This window comes from Bombus bifarius, unplaced genomic scaffold (genome assembly GCF_011952205.1).
Source record: "Bombus bifarius isolate JDL3187 unplaced genomic scaffold, Bbif_JDL3187 scf7180000009200, whole genome shotgun sequence".
Classification (NCBI taxonomy): domain Eukaryota; kingdom Metazoa; phylum Arthropoda; class Insecta; order Hymenoptera; family Apidae; genus Bombus; species Bombus bifarius.
In genome coordinates this window covers 1377207-1396618 of record NW_022884965.1, presented here as the reverse complement: position 1 = coordinate 1396618, position 19412 = coordinate 1377207, and the positions used below count along the sequence as shown (strand labels likewise).

The 19412-nt window shown below is 46.5% G+C and overlaps 1 protein-coding gene across 5 annotated transcripts in view; it reads right to left on the bottom strand.

Moving 5' to 3' along the window:
- The window catches only part of LOC117214310 (putative uncharacterized protein DDB_G0271606), a 108218-nt gene that overhangs the window by 19281 nt on the left and 69525 nt on the right, over positions 1-19412 (bottom strand). For 3 of the 5 annotated variants that reach the window (XM_033460308.1, XM_033460304.1, XM_033460307.1), the window contains 2 exons: positions 9423-9563; positions 4264-4390 (listed from right to left, as the gene is read on the bottom strand). In XM_033460308.1, the coding sequence (XP_033316199.1) occupies positions 4264-4390; positions 9423-9563 (268 nt within the window). Of the gene's footprint in view, positions 1-4263; positions 4391-9422; positions 9564-16294; positions 16805-19412 lie in introns of all 5 variants that reach the window. The other 2 variants (XM_033460306.1, XM_033460305.1) reach the window with 1 other exon arrangement.

Here is a 19412-nt window from a genome sequence, read left to right as displayed (position 1 = left end):
TTTCACGCGTTACGACGAACGACTTGGAATAATCTTCTTTGCTTTCGAGATTAAGCCATTAGCATCAGTCACGTCATTATCGACATTCAGAATGTTAACCGTGGCGAGTCTCGAGAAACGGATCATGGGACAATCTCCGTTTTTCAGAAGCCTCTAGGGCTTCCATTATCCGATTGAATATCGATTTAACCGTTCTGCATCCTCGATCCAGCCAGTTAGTCTGTCTCCTATTACTCCGGTCGACGAGTTACCTTGTTAACAATCTTCCAGATAGCTACGTTTCCTCTTCGAGGAAGATGAGTAGGAGATAAGCGCGTCTTTTCAAGTTGAGACAGGCGGGGGGAGGCGACGTTTTCCGATAGAGACGGTCGAAATTAGAATTCATGGTCTGTCAAAAAGTTGGGCCATTACGCGGCGAAGTGGAAACTATTAGACGGAAAATACGAGTCTGCCCGATTACGCCGCCACGTCTGTCAGCTAGCGGACCGGATTTCACTACGACGGAAACTCCGTGGGAGATTTATTCCTGCTGAAATTCCCGCGGCGCTAACTCCAAACTTTTCGCTGTTTCGCGAGAAGAGGATAGATGGTTCCGGTTTTCGACGGTTATCTTAGCTGATTATCTAAACAGTGTCTCCTGCTGTTCGGTCCAACGACCATTCTTCAATTTCCAAATCGAATTCTCACGCGGAGATATACAGAGTGTTCCAGATAACGTGATCAATCGACTAGGTGGTGATTCCACGTGCTGAAATAAGTCGAGAACGTGGAATAAAATTTTGTTGTGCCGTGCTTGGTTTCAGAGAGAATCAACTTTGAAAATCTATCGAGTATACTTGAATTTGGCTAATTATCGGCTTGGTACGAGTAAATAATAGTCCGTAGGAGGTTATCCTACATGCGAAAATTAATTGAAAATTGATCTGTTTTCGCGTGACGTTTCACGTCCGAGAAAAAGGAAAGGAAAACTTTGTCATACGCGTGTATTGAGTCGATTCTTAATTAAATATGTTCGAACTTTATTTTCGTAAAAGCGAAGGCTTAAACAGAAAGATTTTCTTCCACATTTTTCACCTATTTTCGCTTCTAGAATAGCCTTCTACCGATTATTTGTCCATATCTAGCGGATAATTTAGTCAAATTCGAATGTACTTGACAAATCTTCGAACTGGATTTTCTCGAAAACGAAGCCTCGAACAAAGAACGTTATTCCACGTTTTCGACTCATTTTTGCGCGTAGAATCACCTCCTGGTCGGTTGGCCATGGCACGCGGTACACACTGTAACTGGTATTCGATGCGTTTGAAATCTGCGCTTCCTTAAAAGAGAAAAGATCACTGCTTCGATACGCTGTTTCTATATCGAAGGAATCCCCTCGACGTAAAGAAAAAATGGGAGTAACTCCGATTCCAGTAGTAAATATCGTCTTCGATAAAAAACAAAGCGATATTCGATTCTGCTCGACGACGTTTGTCTCCGTGAAGAGAAGAAAAAAGAGTCGCTCCACCCTGCTACGACTGAAATATCGGCAAACTCAATTTCAGGGCTCGTCAAACGTCCCTTACCTTCGGAGCGACCAAAAGAATCGTCTCTTCGGAAGGAACAGACTCTTTGTCGGGGGAGACAGCGCGACTCAAAAAGGTTTATCTTCGAACGAAGTAAACTCGTCGACGTCGTGAAACTTCTGTCATATCAGACGTAGTTGGAACCCTACTTCTCGCCCTACGAAGCGATTCACCTGCTGTAACGTCGAGAATTGGATCTTTCCCCGGCGGCATCGACACCGATAGCCAGGAAATGAAATCCTGGACGAACCTCGCAACGATTCGGCAGACATTTCAACGTAAATACAGTAAATACAGACGCGAAATAAACGATCGCGAGGCCAACGATACGTATCTGAGAATGATTCATCCGACGCGAGGAAGAGCGGTCGTGACTTTTGCCGGGACAAATTCACTCGAGCCACCCTAATTCCGTCCGTGAAACGTACGAGAGAGGCCGGAAAGCCCTCTTTAATTAAAGCCCGCCCCGTCAGCTACTATGGAGTCGACCGTTTAATTCGCAGGATTTTTTAAATAAACCGCATCGCGCGTAGAACGCCGGGATTACGAGGATTACGGTCGCGTCTATTTCGTTCTGGCTGAATCTTCGCCAGGCTTTCGCGTCGAGGGTATATTTAAAAGAGACTGTCTTTGATTCCGAGTGTCGTACAACCCTCTGTTTTGCATCTAGAATGCAACGTATTTGCAAGTATGGCGAATTTAAAGCTCTTTTTGCCACGGAGATTCGTCGAATGATACGTTGAAATTAATTTAACGAGATGTAGAGTGTGTTTCTAACGAGAAGAGAATGTTTCGTCTGTCCGATTTTTAAGACACAAAAAAAAAAAAAAAATAAATAAAAGTTCCTTCGGAAAATTATCGTCTTTCTTATATTGAATTTTCATGCAAGAATCAGGCGCAAAACACGGAAGCAACGCGCTCTATAAACGTTTCTCGGATATTATTATTCGGATAAAGCGTAGATACTAACGTTTGCGGCCGCCGCACCATATTGGGTCAGGATGATACAAAGTTTCGAATCCGTACCACTGTTCCAGACGTCGCGCCGGAAACTCGTCGCAAGTACGACGCAGTTTATGCTTCGAACGGTTATCCAAGATGTTCCGACGATGAATTCCCACTATTTGCATTTGTACGAGCTCCCAGCCGCGGAAACGAGAATCTATCAGTGAACGAGGACCAAGTTTCACGTTCTATAGGAAGTGGATTACACGAATTTCCGCTGGTAACGCGATCGGATCGTTCCATTCGGGTTCTGTCCTCGTTCCGAACCTTATTCTCGACCGATTGCACTTTTCACCGGGCTGATCTCGGTCTACCGCCTTTCAGTCGCGAAGTGACTTGAGGAGAATTTGCGGGAAACTTGTTGGAGAAAGACGTATAGACTTCCAGTAGAGAAAATCCGCGAACGCAGCGGATAAGACAACGAGGACGATGATGCAGCAGTGGTTGAATCGGTAACAGACAGACGTCGAATCACGTGCGGCGTACCACTCGGCAGGAGCTGCTGGAAATGGATGGTGGTAACGAGTGGAGGTTCTTCCGAATAGGATCGCGTGATGCTTCGCTCATTGGTAAGTGGAACTCCTCTCCAACCAAGTTAGATGATGTTTGGAAAGCCTCGAACCGAAGAGGTGTCGTTCATAACGAGACCAATTGGAATTCCTCGTCCGAAAGGGAATTGGGTTTAAGAATAGGAAGCGTCTTGCTTAACGGGGAACAGGCGCGTGAATACCGAATTATCTCAGTAGAGAACTTTCGTAGTTGGAGCGTGAGTGTTCGGCAACTTAGGACGTGCAAGCGATTTCGAATCAAACACGACGATTGATCGTACCATATCGATCCTTCTCCAGCTCGAGAGATCTTTGTATCGGGCAAGAACCTAGGATCGACGATGTTGTCACTTTCGGGGTTCTATCTCACGAATCGTTTTAGCCTTCGACGATGGAAAAGACAGCTACGATGTTGCACGATCCTTGGCCAAGGATCTCGTCGCAAATCCTGCAGGCTTGCTTTCCACGGAAAGACCAAAACGGGGCCGTGGTAGATCGTGGCCGTAAATACGGCGTATGTATCATCCGAGCCCGAAAATGGGAGTGAGACGGCCGAGAAAAGCCATTTGCCTCGAATGGGGACCATTTTGTCCGCGAAATCTTTATTGAATCCGATATTCCTTCGTGCTGGCTCGTTCGATATCCTTTTACGAGACGTTCGATCCCCTTGGAAATTACAGGAATTCGCCTTCCTGCTGCGTTCGTCTCTCGCCAACACGAACGAAACGATAACGAAGCTCGTTCCTTCTTCGCTCGAGATCGTGCCGGATTCGAACGATATCCTCGGTACCAAAATGGCTGGAGAAGTTCTTCTTTATTTCCTCGGCCACGATTCGTTGCGTCCGGACCAAACTTTCACTCTCCAACGCAGTATGCCGCTGCCGCTCTGCACGTCGATAATCCCGGCGAATTGGATTAAACAAGTTTATCATCGGACATTTTACGGGGATTCTCTGCTTTATAGGGATCTTTTATAGGGATTCGCGAATAGCTTCTAACGAATGTACGGTACTCGGAGTGAATAGAAGATAGTAGTGGCTCCATCAGGGAGTTCCTATGTGTTAACATACGACACCCAAAACAAAGATGAAATATATCGAACTGGATGGAATAAAAGATAGAAAGAGACTTGTTAATAAACTCACTCAACGTGGCGTTGTTGGCACGTGACTGGTCGGTCTGCGATCTGAGCAATCGCAGCCGATTCAGCTTGCTTTGTTGTTGGTCCAGCCTGTGCCTCAATCTGGCGAGTTTGTCCTGCTGTGCTGGCTCCTGAAACAGTAAACACCGTTCGTTGAATACGGCGCTGAATGCAGCGGAATAACAGAGCGGATCCAAAGTGAATACTGACTAACGAATGGGACAGAGACGGACGCAGAGGTCGTAGAATATTTCATGCGGTTACCGAATAACAGAGAGAGAGCCCCGTTGTCTTCTCTATGGCATTACGCTTCGCTGCCAGCAGCTCTCTCGTTTACCTTGCCTTTTTTATTAATATCGCTCGCGAGACGACCAAATCCGCCGAAACGAGCTGCCTCCGACGAGCTTAACCAGCGACGAATTCGGACCCTCCACCGATGAAACGATCACCCTCCTTCTACGTTACGATCGTCCAGAGAAAACGGACACCGAGTCTTCTACGGAAATCGCCTCTAAAATCCACGTGGAATTTAGCAGACGCGGTCGGACCAGAGTCCGGTAATCCACCAGAGAATCGTCCCACTAAAATTACCGTCAACCTTTTCGCGTAGAAAGTAAGATTCGCCTGGATGCTTGCTAGTACTAGAACGTTCTATGGCGCGTATTGTCAACCGTTAAAAAGTCCCCGAGCTTACGAGCAAAAGCAGCTCGCCCGTCAATGTTAAAGCGATACCGCATGGAGGGATCCGCGACCCACACTATCTTTGGTATCGAGCTCGTCTCGTCTCGTCCCAGGAATAGAGCCATCACGCCGAGGATTAAGGCTTTCAAGTCCTAGAAAATCCTGGCTGAGTCCTGTCGCCGTCTACCCGGTATTACTTCGAATCGTTCGTGAAGCTGGCGCGTTGCTAGTGACACGAGGCTCCATGTGTATCGTGGGATTTTTCGGCTCGATTTTATCGGGATGACTGATGAGCTCTTTGTATCAGAGGGTGGAAACGGGAGAAATGGGAGACAAGAAATCGTTGAAAGAGCTGCCAACTTCCGCCATGCTTCTTTGGTACTGTGCAGAGTTGAAAGGAACGCTGGCCCGATCAGTTGCTGGACTGCGGGCTTTCAACTGCTTATGGAAGATTTGACAAAAATGGACAGAATGCGCGTAGTATTCGAAAATACAGGATGTTTCATAACACGTGGGGCCCGCATCAGGAGTGAACAGAGTATACGAAAATAATGAAAAGACTTCGTATGAACAGGTGTCCTATTTGGCCGTATTTCAAAGTTATAGCTACTTTTGCCTTACGAAAATCCGCGATAGCTTAGCCTCGTAGAACGTGCTCGAAATGGTTATCCTCGGTCTGTATTATTCGACATCCACCTGGAATTTTGGAGAGATTGCCAGATTCTTTGACGCGACGACTGAAAGCATACAAACCGAGGGTGGTCACTTCGAGCACTTTCTATGAAGATAAGCTGTCGCGGATTATGATAACACAGAAGTGGTCATAACTTGGAAAGAAGATCAGATAGGTCACACGTTCGTATGAATTCCTTACGTTACTTTTGTGTCTCCTGGCCATTGCTGAAGCGAATCCTCTTACGAAACGTCATGCATATAAATAGAACGTTCAAGGTACAGTAATTTAAATACGTAATATTAAATATTTGGTATCCAAGCGATGATTCAATTTTTAGTTGCGTTCATAAAAACGTAGATTTGCCTTGTAATACGTGTTTTTGGCAACAGCGTGTTATTGTCTGAGATAGTCGCATCGTTAATCGTAATTGTATACTTCAATCAGCGGAGCGAGCGGAATCCTCTTGCTGCTGTGCCATCCTGCTAGTCTTCTCTCTAGCTTTGATATTTTTCAAGACTTTTGCACGCGATCTAACAAAGTGTCAGGGCTCGTTGTTGAGAGTAACGGTTGGAAGATTAGACCGACGCCAGCTAACGACACGAAGTGGATGCGGAGCGCAGTAGAGGCTCTTAATCTCGTTAATATCGTAGAAGAAGGAGCTCGTTACACGGCCGTCGAGTGCTAAGCACACGAGACAAGGAACCGTCGCCCTCGACGAAGAATTCAGCGTGCTACGCGCTTAACCAACTCGCGAGAGGCTGCAAGGGAGTCGAGAGGACGCGGCTTGATTAAAATCGCGCGCTAAGCGGATCGAGTTCAATCGGTGATTTGAACGCCTCCATCATCCCTATAGCGGCCTCTTCGATACCGCTATTTCGCGCCATTGTTCCATCGACCGACGTTGACAGACCTTGTTCTATTGTATTTAAAATTATCGCGTGTCCGTTGTAGTTGTAAACTATCGATAGTTGCCGACGAATAATAACGACAAAAGGAGAACGCAGTTTATTCTACACAGCGTGATTCGCAATTGTGTTGCGATGAAAACGAATCGAGGAATCGTAGTATAGAAACCGAGTAACGTCTTCGTTACATGACGCGTCATTTCGCGACATAATCGCCGAGCTCTATCGATCTCTCGCGTTTCTTCGCTTCAAACGTCTGTAGTCGAATTCTTCGTACACAGGGTCAAGGTCATGGCTATCAATGCCAGACTAACGGTAGGTACATCTACTAACTTCTACTCCATCTTGTCTTCTTCGTTCTCGAGTCAACCGCGTCCGATTTCGATCCACGCGAAAGACTCTCGCACGATCGCGAATTCATCAACGACGAATCGCTGGCGTTCCCGGAGGAACACCTGGCCTTCGGATTTCTTTCACGCGAATTACCATCGAATCTCGCGAGAGGACAACCGGCTGTTTAGCTAGGCATTTTCGAGGAGACTGACAATGCTGGATGGATGTAATTGCCGGTTGCCCTTTGCTCGCTATCGCGCATTTCGAACGATAGAAACCTGCTAATTATTTACTCGACCAGAGCAGGTGTTCTTCGGTATTTTTCAGCTCCAGAAATTATTCCCTTCGAGCTACTTGAATCGCGACTCTCGTGACGCGTACGAACCGTTACGATACCCTGAATCAACTAGATGAAAGGGAAGGAAAAATACGGTGGCCATCGCAGAAGATGTACTGGCGTAATGCCTGACGACGTCAGCGAGGAATCCAGCAACGGTATGAAAATCCTTGTCATGGTGTGCGGAGGTGCCGTGACTTCCGATGACGCGTTCTGTCGCAGCAGGCATCTTCTGCACGCACAAATTGCACGCGCGTCGTTCTATGCGTCATTGGTGATGTAACAGATGATGTCAGCACGTCACTTACTCAGGATAAAGTATAGTATACGGAATGCACAATTTTTGATCCGAATACGTCTTTTCCGGGGTATTTTAGGTCGCTGAAGTCTAAAACGAACTTCCTTTCTCACGAAAATGAACGGTTCTGAAAATTCGCTCTTATAAATATTCGATCGACGAGAGTCTTAACCATTGAAACCCGAGTAAAACTGGAATATAAAAGATAACTCAAACCTAATCCATTACTCGCGATTCGAATGCGTAAAGAGCAAGCTATACGGTAATTCAAGAGTATCAAATTACATAAAAGGTATCCTCAAAATCCACGTATCAACGTCGCGTATCAACAGGTTGACCAAAATTTTTTGCGACTTATTTCCATGAAAAAATGGCCCGCATTTTCGGCTTTGGCGACCTCTAAAACCTCTAGAAAGTAGCTATACTATATTAGGAACCAATGCACGTGGCAATACGGTGTCCAAAAATATTCAAAACGCAGCGTCCTGTGCCCGCAAGTCTGTCTATTCGCGTCGCGTTGAATTTCTATCGCTACGACGCACGCGTAGTCTGTCGTATCTTCATTATCGTCGCATTAGCTTCGATAAACATTAAGTTCAATCATAACGCGAACACGTTGCACGTTTCTCATCCACGAAATCCACCTGAGCGTCGTAAAGCGCGCAGCATCGCAGCGAGATTCCATGCGAGAGCGGTTACAATAGCCGTGAGAGGTGGACGGCCGAGGACAAAACGCGTTTACCTCCTAATCGAGAATTACGAAGCTCCCTGGTGCTTGGCGCGGTGATTATGCTTTATTACGGTGCGCGTGATAGATCTTCCGGTGGCGAGTGGCGCATGAATCGCGCGGAATCGCGAGGAAACCGCTCGACGCTGGTGGGCAACGAGCTGCAGACGGCTCGATCGTCTTCGAGATGACGAGGCCGAACAGAATGGACAGTTATTTCGTCGATAATAGGCATAAATTGTTTGCCAGCCTATTATTACTTTGAATTATTCATGACGCGGATGCTTGGCTGGTCCACCGAAGAGTCCCTGGTCGTCGCGAGACCAGCGGGGACTAGCAGCAGCCGATGAAAGTCGCAGGATCATTCCAAGATTTTATATCACGGGAAACGAAGGTTCTTTACGATCCGTTTTATCGTCGTTCGCCAGCTGTAAACAGCTAAACATCGAATCCTGCCGAACGGGAAGAACAGTGACGTTGAACACGGTGTTCTTTTAGTTAGTTACTTTGGATCCGACTCGGCAGTACTTCCGCGACTACCTTTAAGGTAATTGGTTAACGTCGGACATAACCGAGAAAATTACCACTCTATTCTCTATATCTAAAGAACGTATTTATTTTGTCATTTTATAAATATTTCTAAGTAATAGGTTTTTCGAAAAGTTCGCAGCCAAATTCTAGCAAAACTCAAAGGTAATGTATTTCTATAGAATCGAGATCTTGTTTGGCCATGTTCGTTCGATATTTTTGTATCTTTCTAGGAGTTTTCGGTTTTGAAAACCTCATAAACTTTCGAAATGATCCTTTTTGTTTCTTTTTTTTTTTTTTTGTCTGGAGGATGCTTTGTTTTCCGAACGAACCGTAGTCGAGACGCTAAGGACGAATCCATCGTAATTTTAGTCGATAAAATTTCACGAATCTTCCAGACTATCGTCTCCCATCTGTTTTGTCTTTTACGAATTTTATATTTGAATTCAATCGCGCGTAGAAAAATATCGAAGATAGGAGGATACAGAGACGAAAACGAAAAGACGGCGGTGTGTTTGAGCGGTGAGGTTGAGTCGCAACCGGAAGCCGGGCTCATCGACGAGCGGAAGGTGAACGCATCGGGAGCCGGCCAAGACCGAGGGAATATTACTGGAGCTTTGTCGAGCAATTTCCAGAACGATTTCCGTATTTAGGTTGGAAGAAGTGGTTCTCTCTCACCTGTGCGCCTCGAAGCACGGCTAGACGGGCCTCTCTCTGCTCCAGGAGGCGCCTTTGCTGGGCAATTTCCCGCTGTTGCCTGGCTGCCATGCTTTCAAGCTCGCTGAGCACCAGCACAGCACCACCCCCGCCCACTGGTAACTGAAACAGGATTAAGAGTACATGAGGAAAAGCGGTTACAAATATCTGCAGCAGAGAAGGTGAAACTAGTCCTGCATTTTCTTCTCTATACTGGGATTTTCTTCGGACAATTGTGGAAAACATCGAATTAACTTAAAATTTAGTTGTTCGTTTGTAAATGTTCCTCCGCAATGGTATCTCGTAATCAGAAAGTCAAGGGCCGATTTAGAAACCAGTGACTGAGATAGAAATCCATTGATTACGAGGCACTTTATTCTTTAACCACAGCTTGCAAGATTCCTCGCCTCTATAAATACAAATGACGCTGATACCAGATTCGCCAAATTTAACGTACCGCCTTTGGTTCGAAATTCATCTCGATTAAAGGCAACGATACTCGAGGTTGCACAATAAAATCTCGTTGGATGTCACGGCAGGCCGAACGGTCTAAATGTCAGGCTGCCATTTCGCAACGGCGAGTCAGAGTGCAACGAAGAGGAGGTAGAAAGAGAGGAAGAAGAACCCGTGGAGGAAGACGAGGACGAAGAGAAAGACGAACGAGAGGAGGAGAAACCGGGAGGATTACGCGATTTCGCGGGTAGCAGAAACAAATGGAAAAACGGAAGGGGGCCGGTGTCCGAGGAGAGGCGTAACGTGGCGGAGAAAAGAAAAAGCGAGACGAAGAGTGGTAGGTCCGGACTGGAGGAGCGTTCGCGGTTCTTTTTGCTTGACCTCGTGTACCATCTGGAAAGGACCGGCCGCCGATACCAAGTAGAATCCCAAGGTCGACCTGGCCCTTCGAATTCCACAGCGACAAGGACTCCCGGTAACCTTCGTACGTCAACGAAAAGGAGCTGAACGTGTCTGTCGCTGATTCTCGCGTATCGTGTTCGCTGCATTTCCCAGTGACGGATCTCGCGAGCTCTTCGACTCGCGATTTCTGTTTGCCCGTAAATCCGTACAATTATGACCGAATAAGCAAGAAAATGATTCAACGTGGAGATCTCTTCTTTTTTTTTTAATATCGCGCAAGATAATTCGAACAACGAAAATCACCCGGATAACTAAAATTCCATTTACCATCTGTACGAAGTCTCCGTCGCAGTTACGCCTTCGTTCCGTTTCGTTCGTTCAAGTAGCGAAGCCACAATGTCGCAATTAAACTTCTCCCAATTCTACAGAATCAGACTGCACGCGCACCGTTCCATTCGAATTTCAATTTCTCTCGATGCGTTCTCCTTAACGGACGATTCGCCGGTCAGTCGAATAAAAGTTCGTCGATGGATCGAGCGAATTGAAGCGAAAGTGGAGCGCGACGTCGGACTAACCCAGATTATATCCAACAGCGCGAGTTCCTTTTAACGCTGTTTAGTCGAAATCAATATCTTCTCTAATTCTCTGTTCATCATCTGCCAGCGTATTAATATCTATTACGTAGGTTGCTACGAGCATTAATTCCCGAAACGACCGATTTCGAACCTCCCGCACAGGCGCAGCTGTACGATTTATAATCCTTATTAAAGTCCTCTTGTATCGTGCTCCTTTATCGCATCATTGAACATCATCCGATTTCTCTACAGAGAATGTTGATCCAAGCGAAACGTTCGTGTTCATCTAACGCTGAAATATAATATCGATAAGCTTCATTCCCGATGGTCAAATTCATCGAGAATCGTTGTTAAATAAGGAAAGGCTGGAGGTTACGTGGGCTTTTGTTTCGCTACACGTTCATCGTGACATCATTAACGCCAGAGAAGCCGGTTATTAGCAGTGGAATTGATCGACGTCGTCGTACGATCGAGGCGTTACTCGTCGTTCCACCTCGTGTTCCTCCCCTTTATTAGCTTAGTCCTTGGTGAAAATGGCGGATCGAGGCTTCTCCTTTCCTCTCTAGTTCAAGTTAGGAGTAATCTTTAATGCAAAGGATCACCGGCGAACGGAAAATCGAGGAAACTTCTCCGCTCGTTAACCGACAATTCAATTTTCTCGATGCCGCTGTCCCGACGATACCCTCCGTTAATCCGAATTCGATTACTTTGCACTTTGATAACCACGAAAGTTATCCGCCGCCCGTTCTTAGTCCTGCTTACTCTCCTTCAAACTCTATCACGATCGACTTGATCGTCGAATCTCCGAGATCCTGCCTCCGTATTGATATAAAACGAACGTTTGTCTTGCCTCTTTTTGAAAAACATCTAATTCACAGCGGTCTACTTATTCGCTGGAACCGCTATCGAGGAAGAAAAAAGATCGGAATGGAGGCTGCAGTGGGCAATAAATCGCGCGATAAGGTAGCAGGAGGGTGAATAAATATCAAACACCCCCGGTGCAGCTGCGAGCGAGGGATTTTCGCTTCGAAAGCCACAAATTTTTCCCGCGTTTCAACGGCACCGTCGGCTCGTAAATAGACAGAACCGCGGTCACTGATCCAGGGAAAAGAATTCCCTGCGAAGGAGCTGGCATGCCTCCGAGCGTGCCGCGTTTTTCGCGCGTGAAGCTCGAACAAGTGCGATTCGAAGGGACACGCGATGCGACTGCCCTGTTATTATCCTGTACGCTCGGAAAGGAACACCTCCGAGCTATCTCGTCGGCCGCATTGTGTTTCAAGTGTACAGAAATTTCGCTGAATTTGCTCATTTCGGCATCCTTTGCAGGCGATTTAACGACGCTGGCTCGCTGCGAGTGATTTTCTCCATGGACGAAAGAATATTTTATTATCTTCAGGCCGGCGAATACCTTTGTTAGACGAGGTTCGACTGAGTTTCGAAGACGTGACCGGATGTTCTATAACTCTGCGAGTCATGTAGTTATTTAGAAGTAAAAGCGAGTCCTCGACTATTAATGGCTCGATCGCACGGCTCATCAGCCCCATTTTCCTTTCAGTTACGAACAACTTAATTTTCATTATCGCCATGAACGGGTAATTCGCGCTTTCTATTTTGCAAATGAAAACGAATCGATTCGATCACGGACATACGCGATTTTCAAAAGCAAATTGTATCTTCACGCCTACCATCTGCGTTGTGCAAAATCAACGCGGTTGATAACCAAACAGCCGTGCGAACGGATCTTTCGAGACGAACGTTTTCCATCCGTCCAACTCTCGTTATCTTCGTTAACGCCGCTTTCCAACGGCGGATTTATCTTCGAAGGAGATTTTTTCTTTCGTCTCGTCTCGTTCCACGTTCGACGATTTTCCTTCGAAACGACCTTCTATCTGCCACGCTATCGAATCGTTCTAGGCGAAGAGATTTCGATCTCGCTATCGCTCTACACGCCTCCGAACATGAAAATTCTATCTCTGTACAAACCGTGTGGATCCGGGTCGAAAATTTTCAAACTCGTTGCGCTTCGTGGCACATAGTTTCCCATTTTTCTCTTTCTTCTTGGTGTTTCGGTTAAAAAAATCGTATTTTTATACACCAGCGGGGCCTCGTTAATCTTTTTACAGCGCTCGATTATTCTGGCCCAGCGGCGTTTCAAGGCTCGTTGTTCCAGCCTGTTCGCGAGATTCCACTTTGAGCAGATTGCGTCTTCTGCGATAGGACATTGAACAGGCAGCCTCGAAGCAAGGAAGGAAGACACTTACGTATAATTTTCGGAGACTTGCAGCACTCTAGGCGGTAGAAGCTCCGACCAATCCTTTCTCGATTCGAAGCGAGACAGCGTCGTAGAGACACGTCCCACGGAATTCTCGATATCATTCGCCGTTTCTATCTGGCGTGTTCCTCAAAGGCAGCTTTATGAACGACAAACAGGAAGTCGCGATCTTTGGATATTCCGTTTGCAAATAATATTCGGTCGAATTGCCTCTTTGCGAGAATGGATTCGCTCGATTCTCGCGTACGACGATTTCAAATGTTTCAACGGCGCTCGATATTACATTCCACGAAGGCACGTTGAACTGACAACGCTGTCATCTTGCAGCTAAAAATCAGCCCAATAAGAGCAATCACTGTAACTGCGTTCTGTCCGTAGATCGTCTTCTAAATTGTAGCAACGTCTTCTAATAAAAAAAAATTAAATTTGCCCTTCCAAACGAAATTCAGACGCGTCTAAATCGTAAGAAGCATCGCGAGGATTTTCTTTGTTTTATCAAAAAATAGTAATTTGTATCGCCAGTTACGATATTGCAAGCTAAGGGCTTGGCTCTAACATACACTGTATCGCGTTAATTCCAGTTGAAGTTCATTTCACTGTACTACGCTGTAATTGAACGTTGTATGCTGAGAATGTATGGATACTGTTATTTACCTTTGTAAATCTGCTTGCCGTATTCTCCTACTTCGTTTTTCGTACATTCTCGTTATGTGTCTTATTAATCGTTAATGGCCGCAAAGATTAGGTAGGTGCGCTCGTAAATAAGATAAATAGCGATAATACGTTCCACGGAGACAACGTTCTGCCTGTCTCTACCTTGTTGCTTCTCTAATCGTTTATTTATACGTTCGGTCGGCGAAATGTACTTGACTAGAATTAAATACGAAGATGAATAACCTGAGAGTGTAAGACTAACGTAAACATAATCTGTATATGTGAGAGAAATACGAATTACGAGACAAATAATACACGGAATGGGCTAACATCAGGATTAATTGATAGAAGAAATATGGCTCTAAGAAGATTCATCAACCGCGTTAAACGAAAGAGATCGCGTTTTGAACGCGTAGGGCGCCGAATTGTCGCTTTCTATCTGACACGATCACTGATAACAGAGCATGAGATAAGCGGATGCAAATATAGCGTCATATTCTCGTTATCCAAATTCTGGCGAACGGTCTGATTGCTTCTCGACTCAGGGAATCGGGGAATAAAGAGAATCAGCGACCAAAGGAGTGGTTTCAGTCCGGCGTGGGCATCCATCAAGGGTTTCCAGTAAAAACATGGCCAGCAACGAAACCGGTCGAGCATTACCAGAGCTAAGCCTCTTCAAATGAGCGGCATATTGACCTTTCTCATTTCGGCCGGAGGTCGGGGTTAAACGCGAGTCCGGCAATCACGGTCTAACGGGTGGCTCGGAAATTCTCCCGTCGCGAATCGTTTGCCGGGAAAATCCTTCGAACCGAACGAATTGCCCTATTTCCAGACGAAGCTCCGGCTTCCAAGGAGTAAATTCGCCTTGTGTACGAGAAACGGCGGCAGCTGCCTCTGCCACCGTCGAATAAAGTCGAGAACGAAGAAGAATATCTGGCGCGTTGTTTGCTCCGGAACGTTCCTTAAAGTGAAATTTTCGCAACGACTATAGACTCGTTTGGGCAGCCGTTTAAACGTCGAATTTTTAGTGCAAACCGCGCCATTTTCCTTTGGAGAGCAAACGAACGAGCCGCGAGAAATGGAACAGTGGCATTTAAAAAGAGACGAGCAGGGGGAGGGAAGAGGTATTGGAGAGAAAATCGAGCCAACGGACAATTCCCGACGATTATCGCGCAACACGACACTGCCAACGACTATACTGTAACTTTTTCGAAAGCATTTGTTCGTAACGGTCAGCGAACGAGCGCGCGATTGAATCGCGTGGAACGCGGACACGATGGAACGACGCGCGACTCTATCAACAGCTTCTCGTTGAGAACTTTAGCGGCATGTTTCTCGAGAACCCGGACGATTTTGTAGGATTTCGACTATTGGCATTCGTACGATTGAAAGGAATTATCTTTGCCGTTATGTTCGAACGTTTCGTTCTCTTTCTCTTTTTTTTTCACGCTCGATAGCGACGCGACGACGAGTAGCACCCCGTCGAAACGGATTACGAAAGTTAAAACGTTCGCGGAAACGGACCACGCATGTCGTTACGATCGCCAGGTGTACATATGGCGATTGTTGCGTGGGAATCATCAAAGCGCAATCACCAACGACAATAATTACCAATATAGGAAGATCAGTATCCAATTCAGTGGCGTCTCCTTACCCCACACAGCGTTTATTTATCGTCGTACCGATTCACGTACGTAGATCTCGAGATAGGAAATTTGTAATAATTTTGGTAAACACGGCTAAATAAACATCGGTGATAAGCGGTCAGATACTCTGGCACGAAGCGGCACACGGTACTGGGATGAGGGGCGGGGGGTGGTAATTAAGGAAATTCACCGACGAAGAGACATTTTGCCGGTGAGAAGGCATAAATAACAAGGGAATTTCATCGAAATAATCCCAGCTGCCTCCGCCTTACAAAGTTATCTCGCGGCAGTTTAAGTGGCCGTAACTATTATTTATTCGATCAACCAACCGATCCAGTCCCTGTGAACTATGACGCGTTCCCTCTTCTTGGCCCGCCTTCTCCGAGCGCGGCCACGTTTTATCGCGAGGAAGTAATGAACGTCCTCCGTCCGAGATAAATGGCTGATTTATTTATTGGATGGAGGACGGCGAGCACGTAAAATGGGAAAAAATTCCGCGGGACAGTGGCGACAGAGATAACGATCCCGATGGAGGATCGTGCAGGTTTAACGAGATCTATCTCGCCATGAAATTACCTTCCGTTACTTTTTTCCTTCTCTTCGCGGCCTTGTATTCGTAAAAGTCAAGAATACACTGTCCAGGTTGCACAGCGATAAAATAACAATAAAACCGATAATTGAAGTTTCTCGTGGCTGTGATGTCTTTCTAAGATAACGGCGGAACGGGAAGAAACTCGCACGTAACAAATAGAGAATCGCAGAGGATGAAAGTAGGTAGGGAGAGAGAAGTGTAGTCGGTAATAGCTCGTGGTCGATGGCAGCAAGGGGTTGGAATACGAAGCGAGAGCTTACCTCGTTCTCGAGCTTACGGGTGTTGTCGCATTCCGGCTGCTTGCCGTCTGCCGGTTTCTCCTTCACGGACAGCAGCTTCGGTTTTCTCTTGGATCGGCCGTGCCGGAGCTTCACCGTCACGGCTTTCGACTTGAAGTTCTCCGCCGGATAAACGCACGCCAGCATCGTGCCTTGGCACGGTTTCGCGATTATTTTCGTTCGATTGTCCTCCCGACGCGTGGCTATCCTCGAAACTCGCTACCACTTTTTCCTCTTTGCTCAACGTTCGCGAACTTGCTTCTTTCCTTCTTTCGGTGGCGCGCGATTTTCTTCCGATTTGCAATTAAAGGTCGTGCGTCGCGGTCCCATCGGCTCCTCGGAGAACTCGTTAATTCCGCGATTAATTAAAAAGCACGTTTTTTCAACCGCCGTTAATTCGTCGTTCGCTCGCGTTACACTTTCACAGGTTTCCCTTTTTCTTCGTCGGGGCTTGTTGCTCGCTGGAATCGTTTCTCCTCGAATCTACCGCCTCTAGAATAACATCGTACCAACGAGCGTTAACCGGTTACGAGAGGGTAACTTTGACGCGGAGAGACTGTCTCTGGAAAGGGTTGCGCGGGTCGAAGTACCAGCGGGTCATCGAATACAGCCGACTGTCAAAGATAATTAACGATTGCATGGCGTAACGAGGATCCAGAGTTGAACGCTTCTAGAATTCGGTGCTCACGCGTTAGATTTCATTACGGTTGCCAATTAAAACGCGAGCTAACTGTCAGAGCGTCCGTTTTCTCTTGAACTCATCACTGGGTCTCATTGTAATCGCTTACCGTTATTTCCTGTTTCCTCTCCCACCGTAACGTAAAAATAATTCGCTGGAGAAAACCTATCCGCCGATCGTGAATATGCCAGCACAAGAGTACGATGAACTTCGTTAATTTTATAGAACCGTATACGGAGGATGATTGCGAAAGGTATCGCTGTTTGTCAGTCGGATGGAGCGATTATTGGCGAATGGGTTTGCAGGCTCCAACGAGGCCGAAAAGCTTTTTAAATGCGCGTCAGATGGGAATAAAGAAAAGAAAAGAAATGGAACGAAATGCTTATTTACATCTTGAAGTCGAGCTGTGCAAATCTGCAGCTGCATTTCGTACGTAAATCGAGTTTCGGTTTGCAAGGAGAGATATCCGTAATGCAACTCTTGTTAATTATAACCGGGCTTCTGCCGCCCGCAAAGGGAAAAGGGCAATGGGCATCGATTCGACGCGTAGCTTCGTCAATTGTATACAGTTCGCCAACTCTGTATGCGCCTCTCTGTGCATCTCTCTATGGTTGCCAAGAGTCTCTACGTTCGATTCTGAAAGCGTACGTACGAGAAGGACGGGGTGGGACGCGCAGCGAGCTTCGAATTTCACATAAAGCTGGATAACGTGTCGAGGATTCCTTTATTCCTGTAGTCTCCCTGAACCGTGAAGTCAACGACGTTAGCCAAAGTTAACAAGGACCAACGAAAATCGCGCGCATTTGCATTTATTTCGCGTTCCTTCGCGAGCACATCTTTTTTCCTAATTAATTCGTCGACTTTCGCGTTATAAGTACACAATAAATTAAGAGGTTTGTGGGTCACTGGATTAATAGAGCATCGCGGTTCTCTTTAATTCCCTTGCCAGTCATTAAAATTGAACAAGCGTCTTATTTATTCCGACTTTATTTCATGTATGAATTACCGACCAACTTTCCCCTCGATAGAAGAATCTTTCGTCGAGGCCAACTTTTCACACGATCCACGGTATGACTAATATGTAAAGCAATCGCAAAGCAGAATGAGAAATTGCCGGGAATTGCGAAGAATTGCAGACGGCAACGGGGTTGAAAATGCTAGAGCGACCACTTTCCAGTGTCTTTCGCGTTGAGTAAAAGCGTCGGAAGACGGGAGGAAACGGGGAGGTTGTATTCACCAGGCTTTACTTCCTCTTTCTCCCGTTTCTTCTCAGAGAATGCTCGATCGTAAATTTTTCATTAGGTCAGTCTATCCCTGCTCCGGGAACACTCTGCTTCTCCCTTTATTCTATTACAAGCGTTCAAACAGGTCGACGTTGCTGAAAACTGGCCTCGTGGCGAAAATTCTGTTCCTTCGGATGAAAAGGATGTTCTGCGAACGGCGTCCCTTTGATTTTTCCCGCCTGTTCCGCGGATCCGATTAGTGGCGTGGATTAAAGTTACGAGCGAAAGGGACAGCGTGCTTTGATTAAAAGACATAGGAAGAGAAACGGTTTCAGGGATGGTATCGAAAATGGGAAATAAACCTGAAATCGTTCTCCGCGCACTCGTTCAATTCCGCGCTCGTTAATCAAACCCCGATCAATCGGATATTTTTCAACCGCCGAATCCCACATTCCAGTCTCGTTCTCGCATAGTCAAATTTGCAAAACGTAGCGAGCACAGGGAGGAGCGAGGAATCTACGCTTCCGAGAGGACGGATTCTCCGGCCGAGTGGAAATTTAGCGGCGCGTAACTCGAGTTTAGCCGTATCCGAAATCGATCGAGGGAAGCGGTGGCGGCTGTTCGTGCATTCGAGAAACAATGGGAATGAGGAGGAGTCGGAAACGATTAAGCAACACCGTCTCGCTATCCCGTTGATCTATAATCGTTCCTTTAAAAATAAACGAAAGAACGACGAAGAAGCGTATCGTCCTCGAACCTTACGACCTAAAAACGCACCAAACACTGTTCGAACGTTTGCCACAGGCCACACTCACGACGTATTCGAAGGCCTGTTGCATGGCGAGAAACGCGCGCAGCGAGAAGAAGCGAATCTACCATATGACAGAGCGAACGCTCCCCTAACGGGGTTTGTCTTATTTAATTTGCGGCTGACTCGAGGGGAAAAATCGGGGCGTGATTACAGAGGCCCCTCTGCTCGAGACGCGTGTCACCGCGGGAATGAAAGTATTTCCACGGATCGACGCCTGCGGCCTCCGACTAAGCTCGTTCGAGCTCTCGTCGATAAATGAATTTTCTCGTTAACAGGGGTGTGTCCCGAGATTCCTTCAAACTTCATGTTCCGAGTGGCAGAGAGGTTTGCTTTGTAGGCAAGAGAACGTGGAATTGGCAGTCGGTTTGTTATAACACGGAAACCTAA